The 16,243-nt window shown below is 40.5% G+C and overlaps 1 protein-coding gene across 1 annotated transcript in view; it reads left to right on the forward strand.

The window, feature by feature from the left end:
- The first annotated feature begins 2,409 nt into the window (after nucleotides 1-2,409).
- Nucleotides 2,410-16,243, forward strand: part of LOC136884936 (uncharacterized) — a 76,608-nt gene continuing 62,774 nt past the window's right edge. Inside the window, exons 1-5 of the mRNA XM_068230068.1 lie at nucleotides 2,410-2,748; nucleotides 6,782-6,944; nucleotides 9,620-9,859; nucleotides 10,502-10,610; nucleotides 14,542-14,748. Of these exons, the coding sequence (XP_068086169.1) occupies nucleotides 2,613-2,748; nucleotides 6,782-6,944; nucleotides 9,620-9,859; nucleotides 10,502-10,610; nucleotides 14,542-14,748 (855 nt within the window). The 5' untranslated portion in view covers nucleotides 2,410-2,612. The remainder of the gene's footprint in view (nucleotides 2,749-6,781; nucleotides 6,945-9,619; nucleotides 9,860-10,501; nucleotides 10,611-14,541; nucleotides 14,749-16,243) is intronic.

Genomic DNA, 16,243 nt, shown 5'->3' on the forward strand with positions numbered 1-16,243 from the left:
ACATCAGGCAAATGCTGGGACTGTACCTTCATTAAGGCCACAGTCGCTTCCTTCCCACTCCTAGGCCTTTCCTATCCCATGGTCACCATAAGATCTATCTGTGTCGGTGTGACGTAAAGCAAATTGGAAAAAAAAAAAAAAAAAAAGAGGTAGTTACAAAAATTTTACTAATTAATAAATTAGTTTTGACAAGACTGTTGAATCTAACAGTTTTAAGTTGTACTTTCATGCTAGTCAGGGTTGCTTTTTCGTAATTCTCTGTCAACAGGCACTCGCGTATCTGCTGTCCGTCTTAAAAATATATAACATTTATTATTGCTAACTGACATATCACATGAATATGGACCCATTTTTATAGGTTTCGAAGCTTAAACTGTAACCCTTCTTGACCTCAGAGACGTGAAGTCATTAATGATATCTTCAAAAGAAATTCTACGGGTAAGGTCTGATTTGATGGCGAGAAGAGCTACGAAATTTAGGGTATTCTCATTCACTGAAGACCATAGATAGTTCTTGACATGCTTTGGTGTTGAGAAAGAGTGCTCGCCCTAGGTACTGCTGACAGCTGTGCGCAGAAAAATGGGCAGAGCAATATCCACATAGCGATATACCATTAGGAGAACCTTCTGTCTAATAAAATCAGAGTGCTGTGCTTATTTTATCAGTCTGTTACACAAGATGAGCAAGTAATGGAAACCATTCATTGATGGAGGAATCTTCTAAATTACTTGGGTAATAATTCCTAGATGTCTAGAACTGATTGGACACAGCTTTCATCTGTAACTTCACAGTGACGTACTACCCGTCCTTTGCCCCTCCCTTCCCACACTTATCATGCTGCCAACCCAAAATCTGAACTGTTGCTGTATCAGTGCTGAACTGGAATTATAGGCAATCCATATTTCTAGCTGTGTTTTTGAGACAGCAGACTAGAAAACATCTACTGATACACAGTTCAATCACTCGTATTAATAATCCAGCTGTGGGTTCTTAAGCCTACCAACAGACCTTCCTCCTTTAGTTTCTTTTTTGATTATCAGGCATAACAACTGGAATCTTTCACCTCTTGCAATATGCCCTAAATCAGGGCCTCCCAAACGCCCAAAATCTCACGCGTGCAAATCGAGGCGCAAGAGCTCCGTGCACTGTGCATCGGTTCCACTCGGCCCGGCTGGGACCAACACTTTGTCTCTGGGCTACTCGGCTAAGCTCGGCACAACTCGGCTCACATATTGAGCGTTACGGAGAGGGAGACAGGGGGATCGAGCGAGACAAGCGTGGGGAAAGAGAGAGACAGCGCTATTGGTCCAAATCGAGGAGTGGGGGTCTGCACTCTGGTCAACCAAGCAAAGTCGTCTTTTGCACCACGCACAGTGCATGCACCATGAGAGGCCCTGCCCTGAATATTGCTTGTTCATCTGGTGGAGAACTTTCTCATTTGAAATTGGTGATGTATACCGTACTTCTCTAAAACAGTCAAATCATTTTGAGGTTACCAATAGAGTACCGACTGTTACATTCATAGAGGAATTTTAAAAAAATCATTATGAAGCATCTAATGATGTGCATCATAAGATACAGGCCTAAGTTGATGTCAGGTCTAATGAGCCAGATTAACAATTAAAAAAAAAAAAAAAAATGTAAAACTGCTACCTTCAAAATATGCTGCTCTAGGTTGGGACCTATGGTGACCCATTGGAAAAACAGGCTCTGGTGGTGGTAGCGATTATAGTTTTTTGAGGTAGTGCACCTAAGTATTCACGTCTGACGCTTTGAAGACTGAGGATATCAGCAAAGGAAAAGGAAGAGCGATGAAAATCATGAAACTTAGACTCCCTAGGCCTTTCACCCTAATATTGTCAGGTTCGGAAAAGAACAAGAGTCGACCAAGTGAGATAAGAAGAGAGGCAGGAGATACTGCGGATTTTTCTTTTATTATATCCCTACCTATTTATAAAGGATTTTTTTTACCACCCCATCCACAGTGGAATGGAAAGGAAACCATTTCCTTTTAAATCCCCAAAGTTACGAAATATAAGATCATCATTGTAATGAAAAAGTTCTGTCTAAGGAATGCACTCTTATCATAGGTAATATTCGAATTAATTTTCAAGTTCACGTCTTTAGAAGTCAGGTTATTTGAAAAAGGAGCCATTCGATCGTGTTCTGATTTCTTACCAACTTAACATGAAAGCCGCGAAAATCTATATTAACACATGACTAGTTATTTTGATCTTCATAGGAACAGATCTTGAAACACACCATACAGAATATTTTAATGCATTCAGAAAGAATTTAGTATCGATCATTCTCCCTATCCCATTACGTCGTCATCTGACAGTAATTGGTCAAATTGCTAAATCGTTGCTTTCCTGTTTTCTATTGGCTGTCATTTGTAGGAAATGCATCGGTAGTTCGACGTGTAGAAGATTTCATTCTTCGCTCTTTTAGAGCAATTGATAGTAATATAAAACAGTATATCAGAGAGTAATGATTTGACATATAGTTGAGCGAATGCTGAAAACCTACGGGTACATTGCCATTTTATACGAGAAATGACAATTCGGTGTATCGTACTAGCACAACATTAATCAAACCAAGGATCATCAAACATGCCACTAGATCAGATTCCAGGACCTCGAGGAGGACTGGTATTTCATGATGGAGATGGATTTATATATAAAAGACAGAAGGAAGTGAAAGGAGTAACATATTTCATATGTGGCTACAGGAAGTGTCCTAGTCGAGGTAAGTGATGTAGGAACATTCTCTTTGGGAACCAGAAAGTTAATTTTCGTTCAAGATAAAATTACTATCGATTTAGTAGTATATCTCGATATTGACGTCATCGTTTTTACCACTTTCCGTAGGATACACATTGACGCCGGAGTGAACTTTGAATTGGGAAAAACTTCTGTGGCATTTTGTTGCACACATTGATTATAATAGTCAGTGTTGCATTTTAATTGCGTCAGTTGAATGGGGGACGGAACGTTCTGCAGATAATGTAGCTTTTACGATGGATTTATACATGGATACTTAACATAAACTCTCTTCATCAGTTTATTGATGTTGATATGCTGTCATATTCACCAGGCCTCTCCCTCTCGAAGTTTGAAACGTGGAAGAAATGCTTTCGGTTCTTGAAACCTAATGTTAAGTGCATTAGGGAGATGTTTATTCAGCTTTACCCAGAGTAATCGAAGAAATGAATGCTTAAAAAAAAAAAAAAAATCTTTCTTTCCCACTTTCATATGTTCCATCTCGGATAGTAAGTACAGTAGTATCCTGCGAGTTTAGGGAAGTAGCTCACTTTGCTACATTCCTGAGCTTACACCCAAGGTTCTTTAACACTACTCCCTTTTACTTACACTCACACCTTTTGTCGTCTAAGAATTCTTCCATTGTCATTAATGAGTCTGATATTCTTGTTACCAAATGGTATTGTTACCTTAACTTAATTTCCGCTTATAATAATAATAATCATAATATTGTATTGTTGAACGTCTGTTCTAACTGGTGGAGCTACTAGTTTAAGTAAGTGCTCGTTTATGACTCTTTCCTATATCTTCAGGGTACCTAGTATGTCAGGTTAGTTCAATGTCTGTCAGTGTCAAAGCTTTGGTTATTTCAGCTGGGCATCTGACATGAGTTTGGACATAGCTGTGTATGTTCACTGTGATTTTGATGTAACTTAGTTTTCAGAGAAATTGTGGACTTTTAATGCTTGCTTTATTGTGGATCTAGGTACCTGATAAAATGCCGTTTCTAGTTCAATGAAAGCTCTTTTTCTTGTGTGCCTTTTCCATGACTTCTCTGACAGCATGTATAGTATCTGTGATGTGCCTTTTGTGTGTGAAACAAAAATTAGCTGGAGCTACTAGTTTAAGCAAGTGCCCCTTTATGACCCTTTCCCATATCTTCAGGGTATGCACGGTTAGTTCAATGCCTGTAAAATTTCCATATTCACACAGGTCTTGTAGAAGGGTACCAACATACTCTTTCTCGATGTGTCTAGCATTGTTTTGCATTGCAAGATGATAGTCATAAAAATTTTTAGCCTTCAGGGTCTTCCATTATTCAGCGTGTACATAATCTGGCCCTGTTGCTCTGATATCTTTCATTTTTTCAAATTGCTGATTGAATTTCCTTCTCTGTGATTGCTTCTGTGTGCCCACGGATTTTTGATTCTTCAGTTTCATTCCGTCTCAGAAACTCTGTTGAATAGTTCTCTTAATACTCGTACCAGGGGCTGCATATGTCCTTATCCAATGTTAAGTTTGCTTGCCTATTTCTTATGTATTCGGTTGTTTTAAAATCTTCACCTGATGTGGGTGTGGGCAGTGAAATACCCACGGTATCCGCTGCCTGTCGTAAGAGGCGATTAAATGCATCCCAAGGAGCTCTGAACTTAGGAGCGTAGGTTGGCGACCATGGGGCCCTTAGCTGTGTCCTGGCATTGCTTCCAGTTACTTGTGTCAGGCTCATTACTTTCAACCCCCTCTGGGTGGGGGCAGTAGAATAGCACCCAGAGTATCCCCTGCCTGTCATAAGAGGCAACTAAGAGGGACCCCAGGGGCTCTCAACTTGGGAGCCTGGGTTGGCGAACAGGGGGCCCTTAGCTGAGTCCTGGCATTGTTTCCATTTACTTGTGGCAGGCTCCTTGCTTTCATCTATCCTATCCGACCTCTCTCGATCAACTCCTGTTCTTTTCCGGCCCCAAAGGTATTAGAGCGCACTAGGCACAGAATCTCTTTCATTTTCACTCCCTTCGTGGCCTTTGCCTTTCCTTGGCCGATACGTTCATTTTTCGGAGTGTCTGATCCCTTCCATTTTTTCTCCCTGATTAGTGTTATATAGAGGATGGTTGCCTCCATCCTCTTAAAACAATAATCAGCACCACCACCACTTTTTAAATCTTCTGCGTCATTAGTATTGGAAAGGAACAAACAAGTTTCAAATCAGGTCTGAGAGAAAGATCCCGCTGTGGGTGGGGGCGGTAGAATAACACCCACCGTAGTTCCTGCCTGTCGTAAGAGGCGACTAAAAGTGGCCCCAGTGGCTCTGAACTTTGGAGTGTGGTTTGGCGGTCACGGGGCCCTTAGCTGAGTCCTGGGATTTCTTCCACTTATTTGTGCCAGGCTCCTCACTTTCATCTATCCTATTCGACCTCCCTTGTTCAACTCTTGTTCTTTTCCGTCCCCGACGCTATTAGGTTCTTTGCTACTTAAACCAAATAAATAAAGATTCTTCAATATCTTCGTGCTCACTTGATTTTTAAAGAATTTTCTTCGAAAAGAGACTGTATTTCCTCTCCATCCTTCCAAATTGTAGAAATCTATCAGTGTGATACACCCAATTCCTTCCCGATGCTGACATTTGTTTTCTAATTTCCATTTTTATGTAATATTTCTTCAGTATTCAACACTTTCCTTTTCTTTTGCTACATCTTCACAGTGATGCTTGCCTGGACTATTTAACAGACTGATTTGAAATCTACAATAATAACCATTACATTGTTGTCAGCAATCCCCAAATACGTAACAAACAAAAATCAGCACTGGACGTTATAGCCAATGTAATCCAAAAATGTGATCAAAATACATTGTTTTGTATGATATGTCATAATAAGCGACGTCATAGTAAGGTATTTTTAAAAAAATACAGTATTTATATAAGATTTTGACATGACCATCAGATTTCGCCATTATGTCTAATACGTCGTTAAAAGCGATGTCGCAATAAACGGTTTCAACTGTATTTCTTCTTTTTTTGACCCAGTTCTTGCCACATCTTAAAAACTTGTTTCTTTTCAGACACGTCATTTCCTTTAGTCTGATCATTGATCATTCCACCATCATTACTAACTACCAGATCAAAATTGATTCTTTTTCAGGTATTATTTTGTTATCATATGTTTTCTTTTTCAGGTAGTTTCTAAATGTATTTATCCGTAAATTAGTTTTGACAGACTGAAGAAATTAACAATAAAAAGTTGTAAAAAAAGAAGAAGAAGAAAAAAAAAATTTAACAATGCTAGATTTGCGAGGTCTAGGGTGTCTTGCATTTTCACTCCCTTTGTGACCTCCCCCTTATTTTGCTTATATCTTCATTCTTCGAAGGATTGGTACTTTTAATTTTCCCCCTCTGATTCTAGTCCCCCGCCGTCTACTTGTATAGAGCGACCCAAAAGTCTGTTAACATTTGACGAGTCAATACTTCACGGAATATTGGAGGTAGAGCGGTAATAACTGACACACATGATTGACATGACATGGGGTTTTATTGATACCAAAATAAAGTAGACAAAATGACCAACAGATGGCGCTTCAAACAATACACAAGCAGTAATTAGCATAACAATGGTCGTTCGTAACACATGTTCAGCATGTCGGCCATCATTCATCAACAGTACCTGTGGTCGGGGAACGATGTTGAGAACAGCACTGCACAGCATTATCCGTAGGTATGGTGAGAAATTGCCCTTGGATGTTTTCTTTTAGCACCCCTAATGAGGTCAGATGATCACGATTAGACTTGCTACTTCGTACTTTATTCTCAAATTGCCAAAAAAAATTCTAGCAGTTGTATTTCCATTTGAAAATTCTAGCACTTTTCATTTATGAAAATAAATTGTACGTTTGAGTCTCTAATTTAAAATTTTCTGTAAAAAAAGTAATAGTCTTTCGAATGATCAGGTATTGTTTTCCCCTGTTTTGTGTAAGTTGAAGTTTAACACTGAATTCTTGAATGAATCAACGTTTTCTTTTTTTTTCCCCAGGTACTCTGCAACCTAAATCCGATACTATTAAGGTGACAAAGAAGCATGATCATCGACCTGATCCATTAATTCCTCAAGCCTTGCTGTTGAGGAGTAGGATACTACAGCGTTGTCGTGAAGAAAAGGAACCATGCAAGAAGATTTTCTATGAAGAAGTCTCAAAGTATAGAATATCTATATTTCTTTGTATACATGATATTAAAATTAAATGATACTTTTAAAGATCTTGTATTGACCATCAGAGCTACACTACATTGCCATTACTGACTGGACATCCTTAACTACTAGCTCAGCCGGAGCTGCCGTGGTGTCAGTATGACATAGGTTCACCCTTCACCACTGTCACAGTTTCTGTCCTTCTCGGAAGTCTTTCCACTAAACTTTGGTACACGTCTGCAGGGATTTTCCATTTGTGGAGGATTATCTTGGGTAACTTAATAATACATAGAGTGTAGAAGACCACAGCTTACACTTCATTTATTCAATCTTTGATTGTTTAATATGGGCATGACATTTTACTAAGAGCATATTAAGTAGGAATCCCCAACACCATTCCTCCTGCAACGTGGTGAACAGTTCTCTAGCCATTTTGCGGCACTCTAGTCTGGCTGTCAGATGGTGCTGTAACGCATCCTAGAGATGCTCAGTTGGGTTTAGAGGTCTTTGGGATGGCCATTTCAACTTACTGTTGGTTATGGTCTTCTCTTTATGTAAAGCGTCATTGAAAATAAAAAGGAGCAGTTCTAAATTGTTGCCACAATGTGGGTAATGTAGAACTGTCCAATATTGCCACATGGGCTTCGGCATCCAATATTGCCACATGGGCTTCGGCATTCATGGTTCAACGAACTAAAACCAGTTGATAAAATCCGTGGGCATTTAGGGGTTGTAGTAAGGAGAGAGTATGTAAGTCACTGGTAAGACTGCAATTAGAGTACCAGGCGAGTTGGCCGTGCGGTTAGGGGCGCGCAGCTGTGAGCTTGTGTCCGGGAGGTAGTGAGTTCCAACCCCACTGTCGGCAACCCTGAAGATGGTTTTCCGTGGTTTCCCATTTTTACACCTGGAAAATGCTGGGACTGTACCTTAATTAAGGCCAAGGCCTCTTCCTTCCCACTCCTATCATTTTCCTATGCCATTGTCGCCATAAGACCAATATGTGTCGGTGCGACACAAAAAAACACGAGTAACAAATTTTTTTTTTAAATATAGCAATTAGAGTATGGTTCTGGCATATGGAAACCACATTAGGATTACTTGATACAAGAACTAGAAAAGATTCAAAGGAAAACAGCACAATTTTTGTGTGTGTTATTTCCGACAAAAGAATAGTGTTTCAAAAATGTTGCAAACTTTGGGATGGGAAGACTTGGAATCAAGGAGACCATGATGCTACGTTTGCATTCAGTGGGCAAGGTTCAGAAATCGGTGTACGAGTACTGCATGCTCTATGCCAAAAACTACAACAACCAGCGAGCAGCCATATGTGCATCTTTTCTTGCTCGTCATTGATTGGCTCGTGAGCAACATTGGCCATTCTTATCCAGTATTGTTACTGGTGACGAGAAAAGATGTCTTTCTTCTAACTTAAGAAGGGAATGGCTGACCCCTAACAAAAAAGCAACACCCCGTTCAAAGGCCAATGCGTACAGAACATCCACGAAAGACAATGTTATGAATTTAGTAGGACAAACAGGGTGTGCTGCACTATGAATTGCTTCCCTGACATTTATTGCCACCGGCTGACAAGTCTTTCAGACGTATTCGAAGAAAAACAACTAACAAGACTGTGTGAACTGATAATGCTTGCCCGCACTCTGCTGATCTGACAATAATAGCTATCCAGGAGTTAGTTTGGGGAGTCATTCCACACCCGCCTTATTCGCCTGATCTTCTGCCCTCCGTTTTTCACCTGTTCCGCTTTCAATCGGACGGCCTTCAAAGAACTTCTTTTCTGGATGAAAATGTGCTCTGAACATAGCTTGATGACTTTTTAAACTCAAAACCACAAGATTTCTACAGGCATGGAATCTATAAAACTAGTCCAGCATTGGTAGACTGTTGTAGGTAGTGAAGGAGAATTGTTTATGATTAACTTTTGTCTTATGTGTTTAATTAATTTATGAAAGAATGATACAGACTTGTGCACCCACCCAATATAATATTACTTTATTTCTGAAAATAAGAATGTCGATACTGTGTACCATTAAGTACCGCCACAAAAAAATCAGCGACAAGGACCATTTCTTAATTGTTTAACACATTCATTCCCAGCTCCGTCCACGGGTATTAATCGTGCAGCTCAGCAATTTTTAGATGCCACCCTGACTCACTGGGTAACATAAAACAGATCTTTAACTTAGTATCATTCCTATACTATAAACCCCAAAAATCTGAAAATTTGTACATACGTCCACCAGATGATCTAGTACGAGTTTTTACTTGCCATGACTGTTCGTTTCATCACTCAGTGCCACTTGAATTCCACCTACGCACTTCAGAGATCTTGTGACTGGCACATGTTTATATAGATCACACATCCCACAATGCGTTAAATCGCCCCAAGCTGTAGTAAAACGTTTATCTGCCTGCTGTCTAGTGGAAAACTGATCTACTGTGTCATCTAACGTAAATTGGAACTTAAAAAATTGGCATGAAATCAAATCTGGCTAAGGTCTGATATGGTATTTTACACATATGGTCGGATATGAGAGTGAATGTGTTAACTTAATGAGCTCTTTTTCTCCTTACAGTATTTTGATTTAAAAAAAAAAAACTGGTATAATTTGAAACCATTGTTTGCCATTTTATTACAGTTTATAGTTTGCTTTTAATTCTCAGGATGAGTCATTTGGCCAAACATGAATTTATCCGTGGTATGGGCTCCGCGATGCAGCGAGCACGATTTGCAGCCTGTCCTGCTGTTCCAGCAGCTCTGATGGGCTTCAGAGCCCTTATGAAGAAAGGAGAACAATTTGCCAAGTACACTACCACGTTGAAGGATGAACCTTTCCTGCTTGATGTGGTTGTTTCTGCTGAAGGAGATCAGGCTGCTATCTTCTTGCCAGCATCAATGAAACAGTATGTAATTCCTTATGAATGCTGTAATCTAATTCTTGATTTTTAATTAGTCAGGCTGAGTGGCTGAGACTGTAAAGGTTCTGGCTTTCTGAGCACAAGTTGGCAGGTTCGATCCTGGCTCAGTCCAGTGGTATTTAAAGGTGCTCAAATATATCAGCCCTGTGCTTATATGGGAAGAAGACTAACATGCAGAAGACCAATTGGAAGACCAAGAAAAAGATGGATAGACCAACTGAGGGAAGCCGTGGAGAGCATAGGCATAGATACAGTGGGGCATAGGGTACTGCTTTGAAAGGCATCACACCGTCTAGAAATGCTAACCAACGTGACGAGTATGTTCTAACTTTGAGGTCGATATCCTGAATACTTTTCGAGTCACAGTAGTTTGAGTGCAGCCGTATTCTCGCAGGTTTGAAGTATCTGGTCAACAGCGGATAGTAGCAGCCTCCGTTGAGTGCCTGTCTCCAGTGTGTTAAAAAGAGTACTGAAGTTTTTATCGTTTTTATCATTTTTATAATTACATAATGGTATTGCTTTGAAGAAATAAATAACTTTAAATCAGTCAACCTTTTGTGTTACATTTAAGTTTATATGCTTTGTGGAATAAGATTCCTAACTGTCAATAATATTGTGCTCCTATAGATTGATGAAAGAAGCTGAAGAATTTCATGCCGATGCTTCATTCAAGTTTGTGCCCGACCGTCCACCGTGTGAACTGCTAACTGTCATATCAGCAATATTTAGGGAACATGTAAGTATCCCTTTGTATTGTTATGTTTAATGATTAAAGCCACGATTTGCACACAGTTCGTGTATATTTTCCAACCTATGGTCTCCATATTTAGAAATCCTGAGGCAACGGCTATGTATTCACAGCTTGTGAATGGTTTGATGATCTTGGGCCTGTCTACTAGCATTATGTCTAGCTATTTGTGTTAGATGTTTCCTATCATGTCTGTCCTTCATCTTTGTTTTCTCAGCTTCCCTGCCCTCTCCCTAAACCAAACCAAACCGCATGGTGCAAATGCCCTGCAGGGCGTTGGCCTACCAAGTGACCGCTGTTCAGTCTGAAGACCTGCAGATTTTGAGGTGTCATTTGGTCGGCACAACAAATCCTCTCATCTGTTGTTCCTGGCTTTCTAGAGTAGGGCTGCTATCTCACCATCAAATAGATTCTCAAATATAATTACATAGCCTGAGTGAACATCTAACCAGCCCTCAGATTCAGGGAAAAATCCCTGGCCTGGCTGGGAATCAAACCCTTGGCCTCTGGATAAGAGGCAGGTACGCTACCGTTACATTACAGGGTTGGTCCCCCTCCCCCTCCTTATTTGGGGTTGGATGCCATGCCATGACCATTCTCTTCCACTTTGCCCTGTTGTGTCCTCTGTGGTCAGTCCATTATCGAACATGTCACTTTTGAGGGGCCATCTCAACCGATCTTCAGTCTTGATGTGGGAAGTATAGGATAAGGAGGAAGCTGAAGTTGTGAAGAAATGTAAGCTCACTGGACAAAGAATCAGTCACACTAGTGCGCACGCACAGATGTGGATCGTTAAGCCTGTACAGATGGTGCAGTGAACGCGTGCCGTGCTCAACCGCATGCACACTGCCTCTACTTGAGCATAAGGCTGTAGCGATCAGTGAGACATTGATGTTTCAAGTAGACAGTGTACGTCAACATGGAAATCGTAAGGATGTTGACGGAGTGGCAGAAGGGGCAATCGTGTTTGGCCGTGCTCATGGCCATATGGTGCATGAAGTTGCTGGATATGTTGGTGTTTTGCAGAGGACTGTTTAACTTGTCTACAAGCAGTGGGATACTACCACCTGGCCATGAAACACGCCAGAATTGTGGTCGGAAAAAGATCCTGATTGAGAGGGACCAGAGACACGTTTCACGGCTTGTGAATCAAAATCGCTTCCAAACCCGGCAGGAATTGCTGCAGTCAGTGAATTAAGGTTCATCCCAACCTGTTAGCGAGAACATTGCGACAGGAACTGCATGCAATGATGAACATTTGGAGTCGGTCACCTCGCAAGAGGCCATTGCTCACTCAGGCACATAAAGCTGCGTGTTTTCAATGGGCTTGAAATCATCGAACATGGACAGTAGCTGACTGGCGGAACATAATTTGGTCTGACTAATCACGTTTTTTCCTGTATTCCAATGACGCGGGTTGTTGAGTGCACCAAAGGCCAAATGAAGCGTTTCAATCCTGTGTGTGCTAGGCTGTGTTGTTTTGGGGGTGTTTTTCATATCATGGATTGGGCCCGCTCACTGAGATGACCACTAACATGAACCAGCTGTTTTTTTATACATTCTGGATGATCAAGTGTTCCATTTCAGTCAACATATGCATGACGAGTATGCTATTGATACGCCGTTTTTTAAGATGACAGTAGCAAAGTTCATCGGGCTTGACGCATATGTGACTAGTTTTATGAACACTCCCCCACAATGTTATATCTCGATTGGCCACCTGACTTGAATCCCATTAAAAATCTGTGGGACATGTTGGAACAGCAGGTAAAACACGGACATCAGCATCCCCAGAATTAGGTGTAATTGCGCAATCAAATCCTCAGCGAGTGGCTTAACCTGGGTGTGACGTACCTGCACAACCTTGTGGACTCACTTTCCGACTGAATCCAGGCACTTATCAAGTCCAGGGGTGGAGTTTCACAGTATTAACCCGATGAGTGCTACGCCCACCTATAGACGAGCTGACGTGGTCGGTCCAGCACTGCTACACCCATCTATAGATGGTCCACGAGAACTCCAAATAATATTGATCGTAAGAGTAGGATATTCCATTTGCATTTAGATTTACAAAGAACCAACATTTATAAACATTTCAAGCTAATAATCCCACTCTTAAGCTAAACATTGAGGCTTCTACAAACATTTTTACATACGAATGAAAAACTCAGCCTGAGGTACCATCAGTCAACTGCTAACTCAGCACTTAAAAGGTTAAATTATGCTTGTAATGATTTCTCCATGGGCGACTAATTTTTTGTCCAGTGAGCTTATGTTGAAGAACTGTGATTGATGAGAGGAGATGTGGAGATTGTCTTTGTCTTTTTTTTTTTTGTTCTCTTTCTTTCTAGTATTCATCTTTCCACACTGACCTGTCATTGTGTTTTTCTATTTTGTGTTCCTTTTAATGTTCATGTATCTTTTTCTTAATGGGTGGCCCACTCACCCCTTGTGATCTACGAGGGTCGAGTTATAAGTCATGGCAACTATTTTTTTTCCTCGTGAACAGGAGACAACACGGAAAATCTAAGATATGCATTTGGAAATGTAGGGCATGTATTATGCATAGTGCCTGAAGACAAATTCTGACTTCAGGAGATTCTAATAGGAAAGTGACAGAACACAGGCCATTGTTTTATCATGGTATATACAGCAAATACACAAGACTACCTTCAAAGGACAGTTCTTCACCCAAGGTTTCCACTGTGCATTGCCAGCTGTGGGGCAGGCGCTGAATACCATTCGCTGCATGTGTATCGCTAACGTGTGACAACTCTCTCCGAAATGCTGTTACGATGTCCTCTTTGTTAGCAAACCATTATCCACGTAATGGCTTCTTGACTTTGGGGACTCTGGCGTGCATTTCTGCCGCAGAGAACTGCTATTTTAATATATGATCGTTGCTCCTGCTTGTTGACTTCCATTTTGTGATGCTCTCACACACACTGAACTTGGGAGCATGCTTAGACCCACACTGTGTTGACATACACCATCTAGTGGCATCATACTCAAGTACATACTGTACATTTCCAAATGCATAGATTTTCCATGTTGTTTCCTGTTCGCGAGAAAAAAAATAATTGCCATGACTTATGACTCAACCTACATAGTTTTATTCAACCCATGCATTTACTAAAATTCTGAAGTACATTGGTTCCTCTCCCTAAACCGGGGTGATAAGTATGATGAGATATGTGTTCGTGGCCACGAAGATAGCAGAAATCGTGAGCGCCACTGTTAATTGATTATGGGCACCCTAAATGAACCGGTAACCCTACACACACACATACACACACCAGAAATAGGTTGGGAACTATTATGCAGATATTGCATGCTCAGTGGTTTCACTCGTACCATCTCCACTTACATCAGAAGCTTGCTTGTGTCCTAGCCACAGAACCTGCTCATCCTGGTCCAACCTAGCTCCATAGCCTATGCTGCAATATCAATGGCCCTTTTCAGGGCCAAATAAATAAGTATATGCAAACTTAAATATGCAACTTGCCACATTCCAGGCAGTTGGTGGGTAAAAAGAAAATGCGTGGGATTTAAACCTCTGTACCGTCGAGCACTGTCAAGTGTCATATCTCTGACTGCAGCCGTGTCAATTAGCTGTTGTGAGGTTTGACATGCAGTGGACAGTTCTCCCAGCCTTCTAGCCCTTGACCACACATCTTGTTATATTATCCTGGTTTAGGGAGGGGGTTCAATGTATTTCAGAATTGTAGTAAAAGCAGCGGGTTGCATGAAACTATATCGTAAGGGGCAGTTGGACCACCAAATTATTTGGAAAGTGTGTTGATGGAATTAATTTGATGAGAAATTTTGCATAAATGAGTTTTATGGACAAATGCCTATATTAAACTTCTTAGATACTAGCATTTTATTGAGTATAAATGTGCCACTTTTTGTGTTTCAGGCTTTTCCTGTTGTTTATATCCTGATGAGTAAACAAACTAAGAGTTTGTATATGAAGGTCTTCTACCGTCTACTGAAGGAAGTACCTGAATGGTCGCCAGCAACATTTCTTGCAGATTACGAAGCTCCTCTGCTCTACGCCCTCCAGGAAGTGTTCAGGATATCTGGCAGCACTTCTGTTCATGGCTGTTGGTTTCAATTTACTCAGGTGTTTATAGTGCTTTAGTGCACTTCAGTTTAGTGAGTTAGTCTCTATGTCATTCTTCTTTCATTCCTGGCTATTGAGTAAGCCTGACAACCTGATGAAATAGAAAACTGCTGTTAAGTAATTAACACATTGACGGATGGCCCCGGAGATCTCCTTAATGCTGTGGCCAGCCGTTGTTGACGGGCCCCATAGATCTCCGTTTTTACACACGGGCATCGTTTGCAGCTTGTTGTGCAATCTCTTGGCTATAATTTTAACCACTTTCAGTCGTGTCAATGAAGTACAGGGATCGTAGATTTTAGTGTCGGTGTATTTTTTTTTCTTTTCAAATTTTACGATCTTTGTAGGCATGAAAACTTTGTATACACATGTGTTCTTATGTGCCAAGAATCATTGTACATGATGGTGCACCCATGGCAATGTGCCCTATGTGACGACAAATTATCTCAACATTTATATGCAGATTCATTGTCTGATGTGTCACATGGGTGATGAGCCCTGAGAATTCTAGTAGGCCTAGTTCCTCAGCTGGCAGTAGGTGACAGCTGACAGTAGGTGATAGGCTAAGAGAATTCTTGCTTTTATGCACCTTGTATTTCCTTGATTAATGATGAAATTAAGAGTTTGAAATTAAGAGATAGAGTTCCATACAGTGTAGTCATGGAATATAAACTATTGCTGCATTTTCCTTTCTTTAAACCTTCATGTATTTAACAAAATAATGTTGGATACATATAGCTATTCCCTGGAACTCCAGTGCGGATGTCAACATGGCGCGGCATATTCAGCTGCCGACAGCTACCGATAATTATAATTACTGTAATTGATGATGATGTTTGTTATTTGAAGTGGCCTATTGGCCCTTAACCCTCGAGCGCTCACGTTCTTTTTCATCACCCGAGCACTCGCGTGGCGCACTGAGTGCTCCATTAAGTATGTTAATGTTTTCATCGAAGTTAAGTAAATTCAGAGCCTATATTCTATGTTTTATCGTTCATCAATTAATTCCTGAAATATTTTTCATAATATTAGTCTTTATTTTACCTCCCTAATTACATTACAATATAATATTGTTATCCCAACTTGGTAGCTATGTAAAAATTCGTGAAGTTTACAATATTGCCAATCATATTTACGTCAATAATTTTGTGAAAAGGAGACAGTTCACTTGTTACACCCCGAGCTTCACCCTTTGGTCCTGGAAATATTTTGACAATATTTTTTTCTTTAGTCTTAGAGGATCCACTAGAACATTGTTTCTTCCATACACAAACTTTGTCTCTTCCTATGAATCAGTCACTTTTGGCTAACACAACTTCACCAGAACTTTCATCACTTGTCCCCGAGTCATAATCCTGTTCACTTTCTGAGTTATGCTCACTGAAAATTATTTCCTCATTTTCAATTTCAGAATTGTCTTCCTCATTTTCACAGTCATCTGCTTTGTCGAAATCAGGACCGTCGTTCAATAACCAGTTCAGCTGTGGACTTGACA

Source organism: Anabrus simplex, chromosome 13 (assembly GCF_040414725.1).
Source record: "Anabrus simplex isolate iqAnaSimp1 chromosome 13, ASM4041472v1, whole genome shotgun sequence".
NCBI classification, from domain to species: Eukaryota; Metazoa; Arthropoda; class Insecta; order Orthoptera; family Tettigoniidae; genus Anabrus; species Anabrus simplex.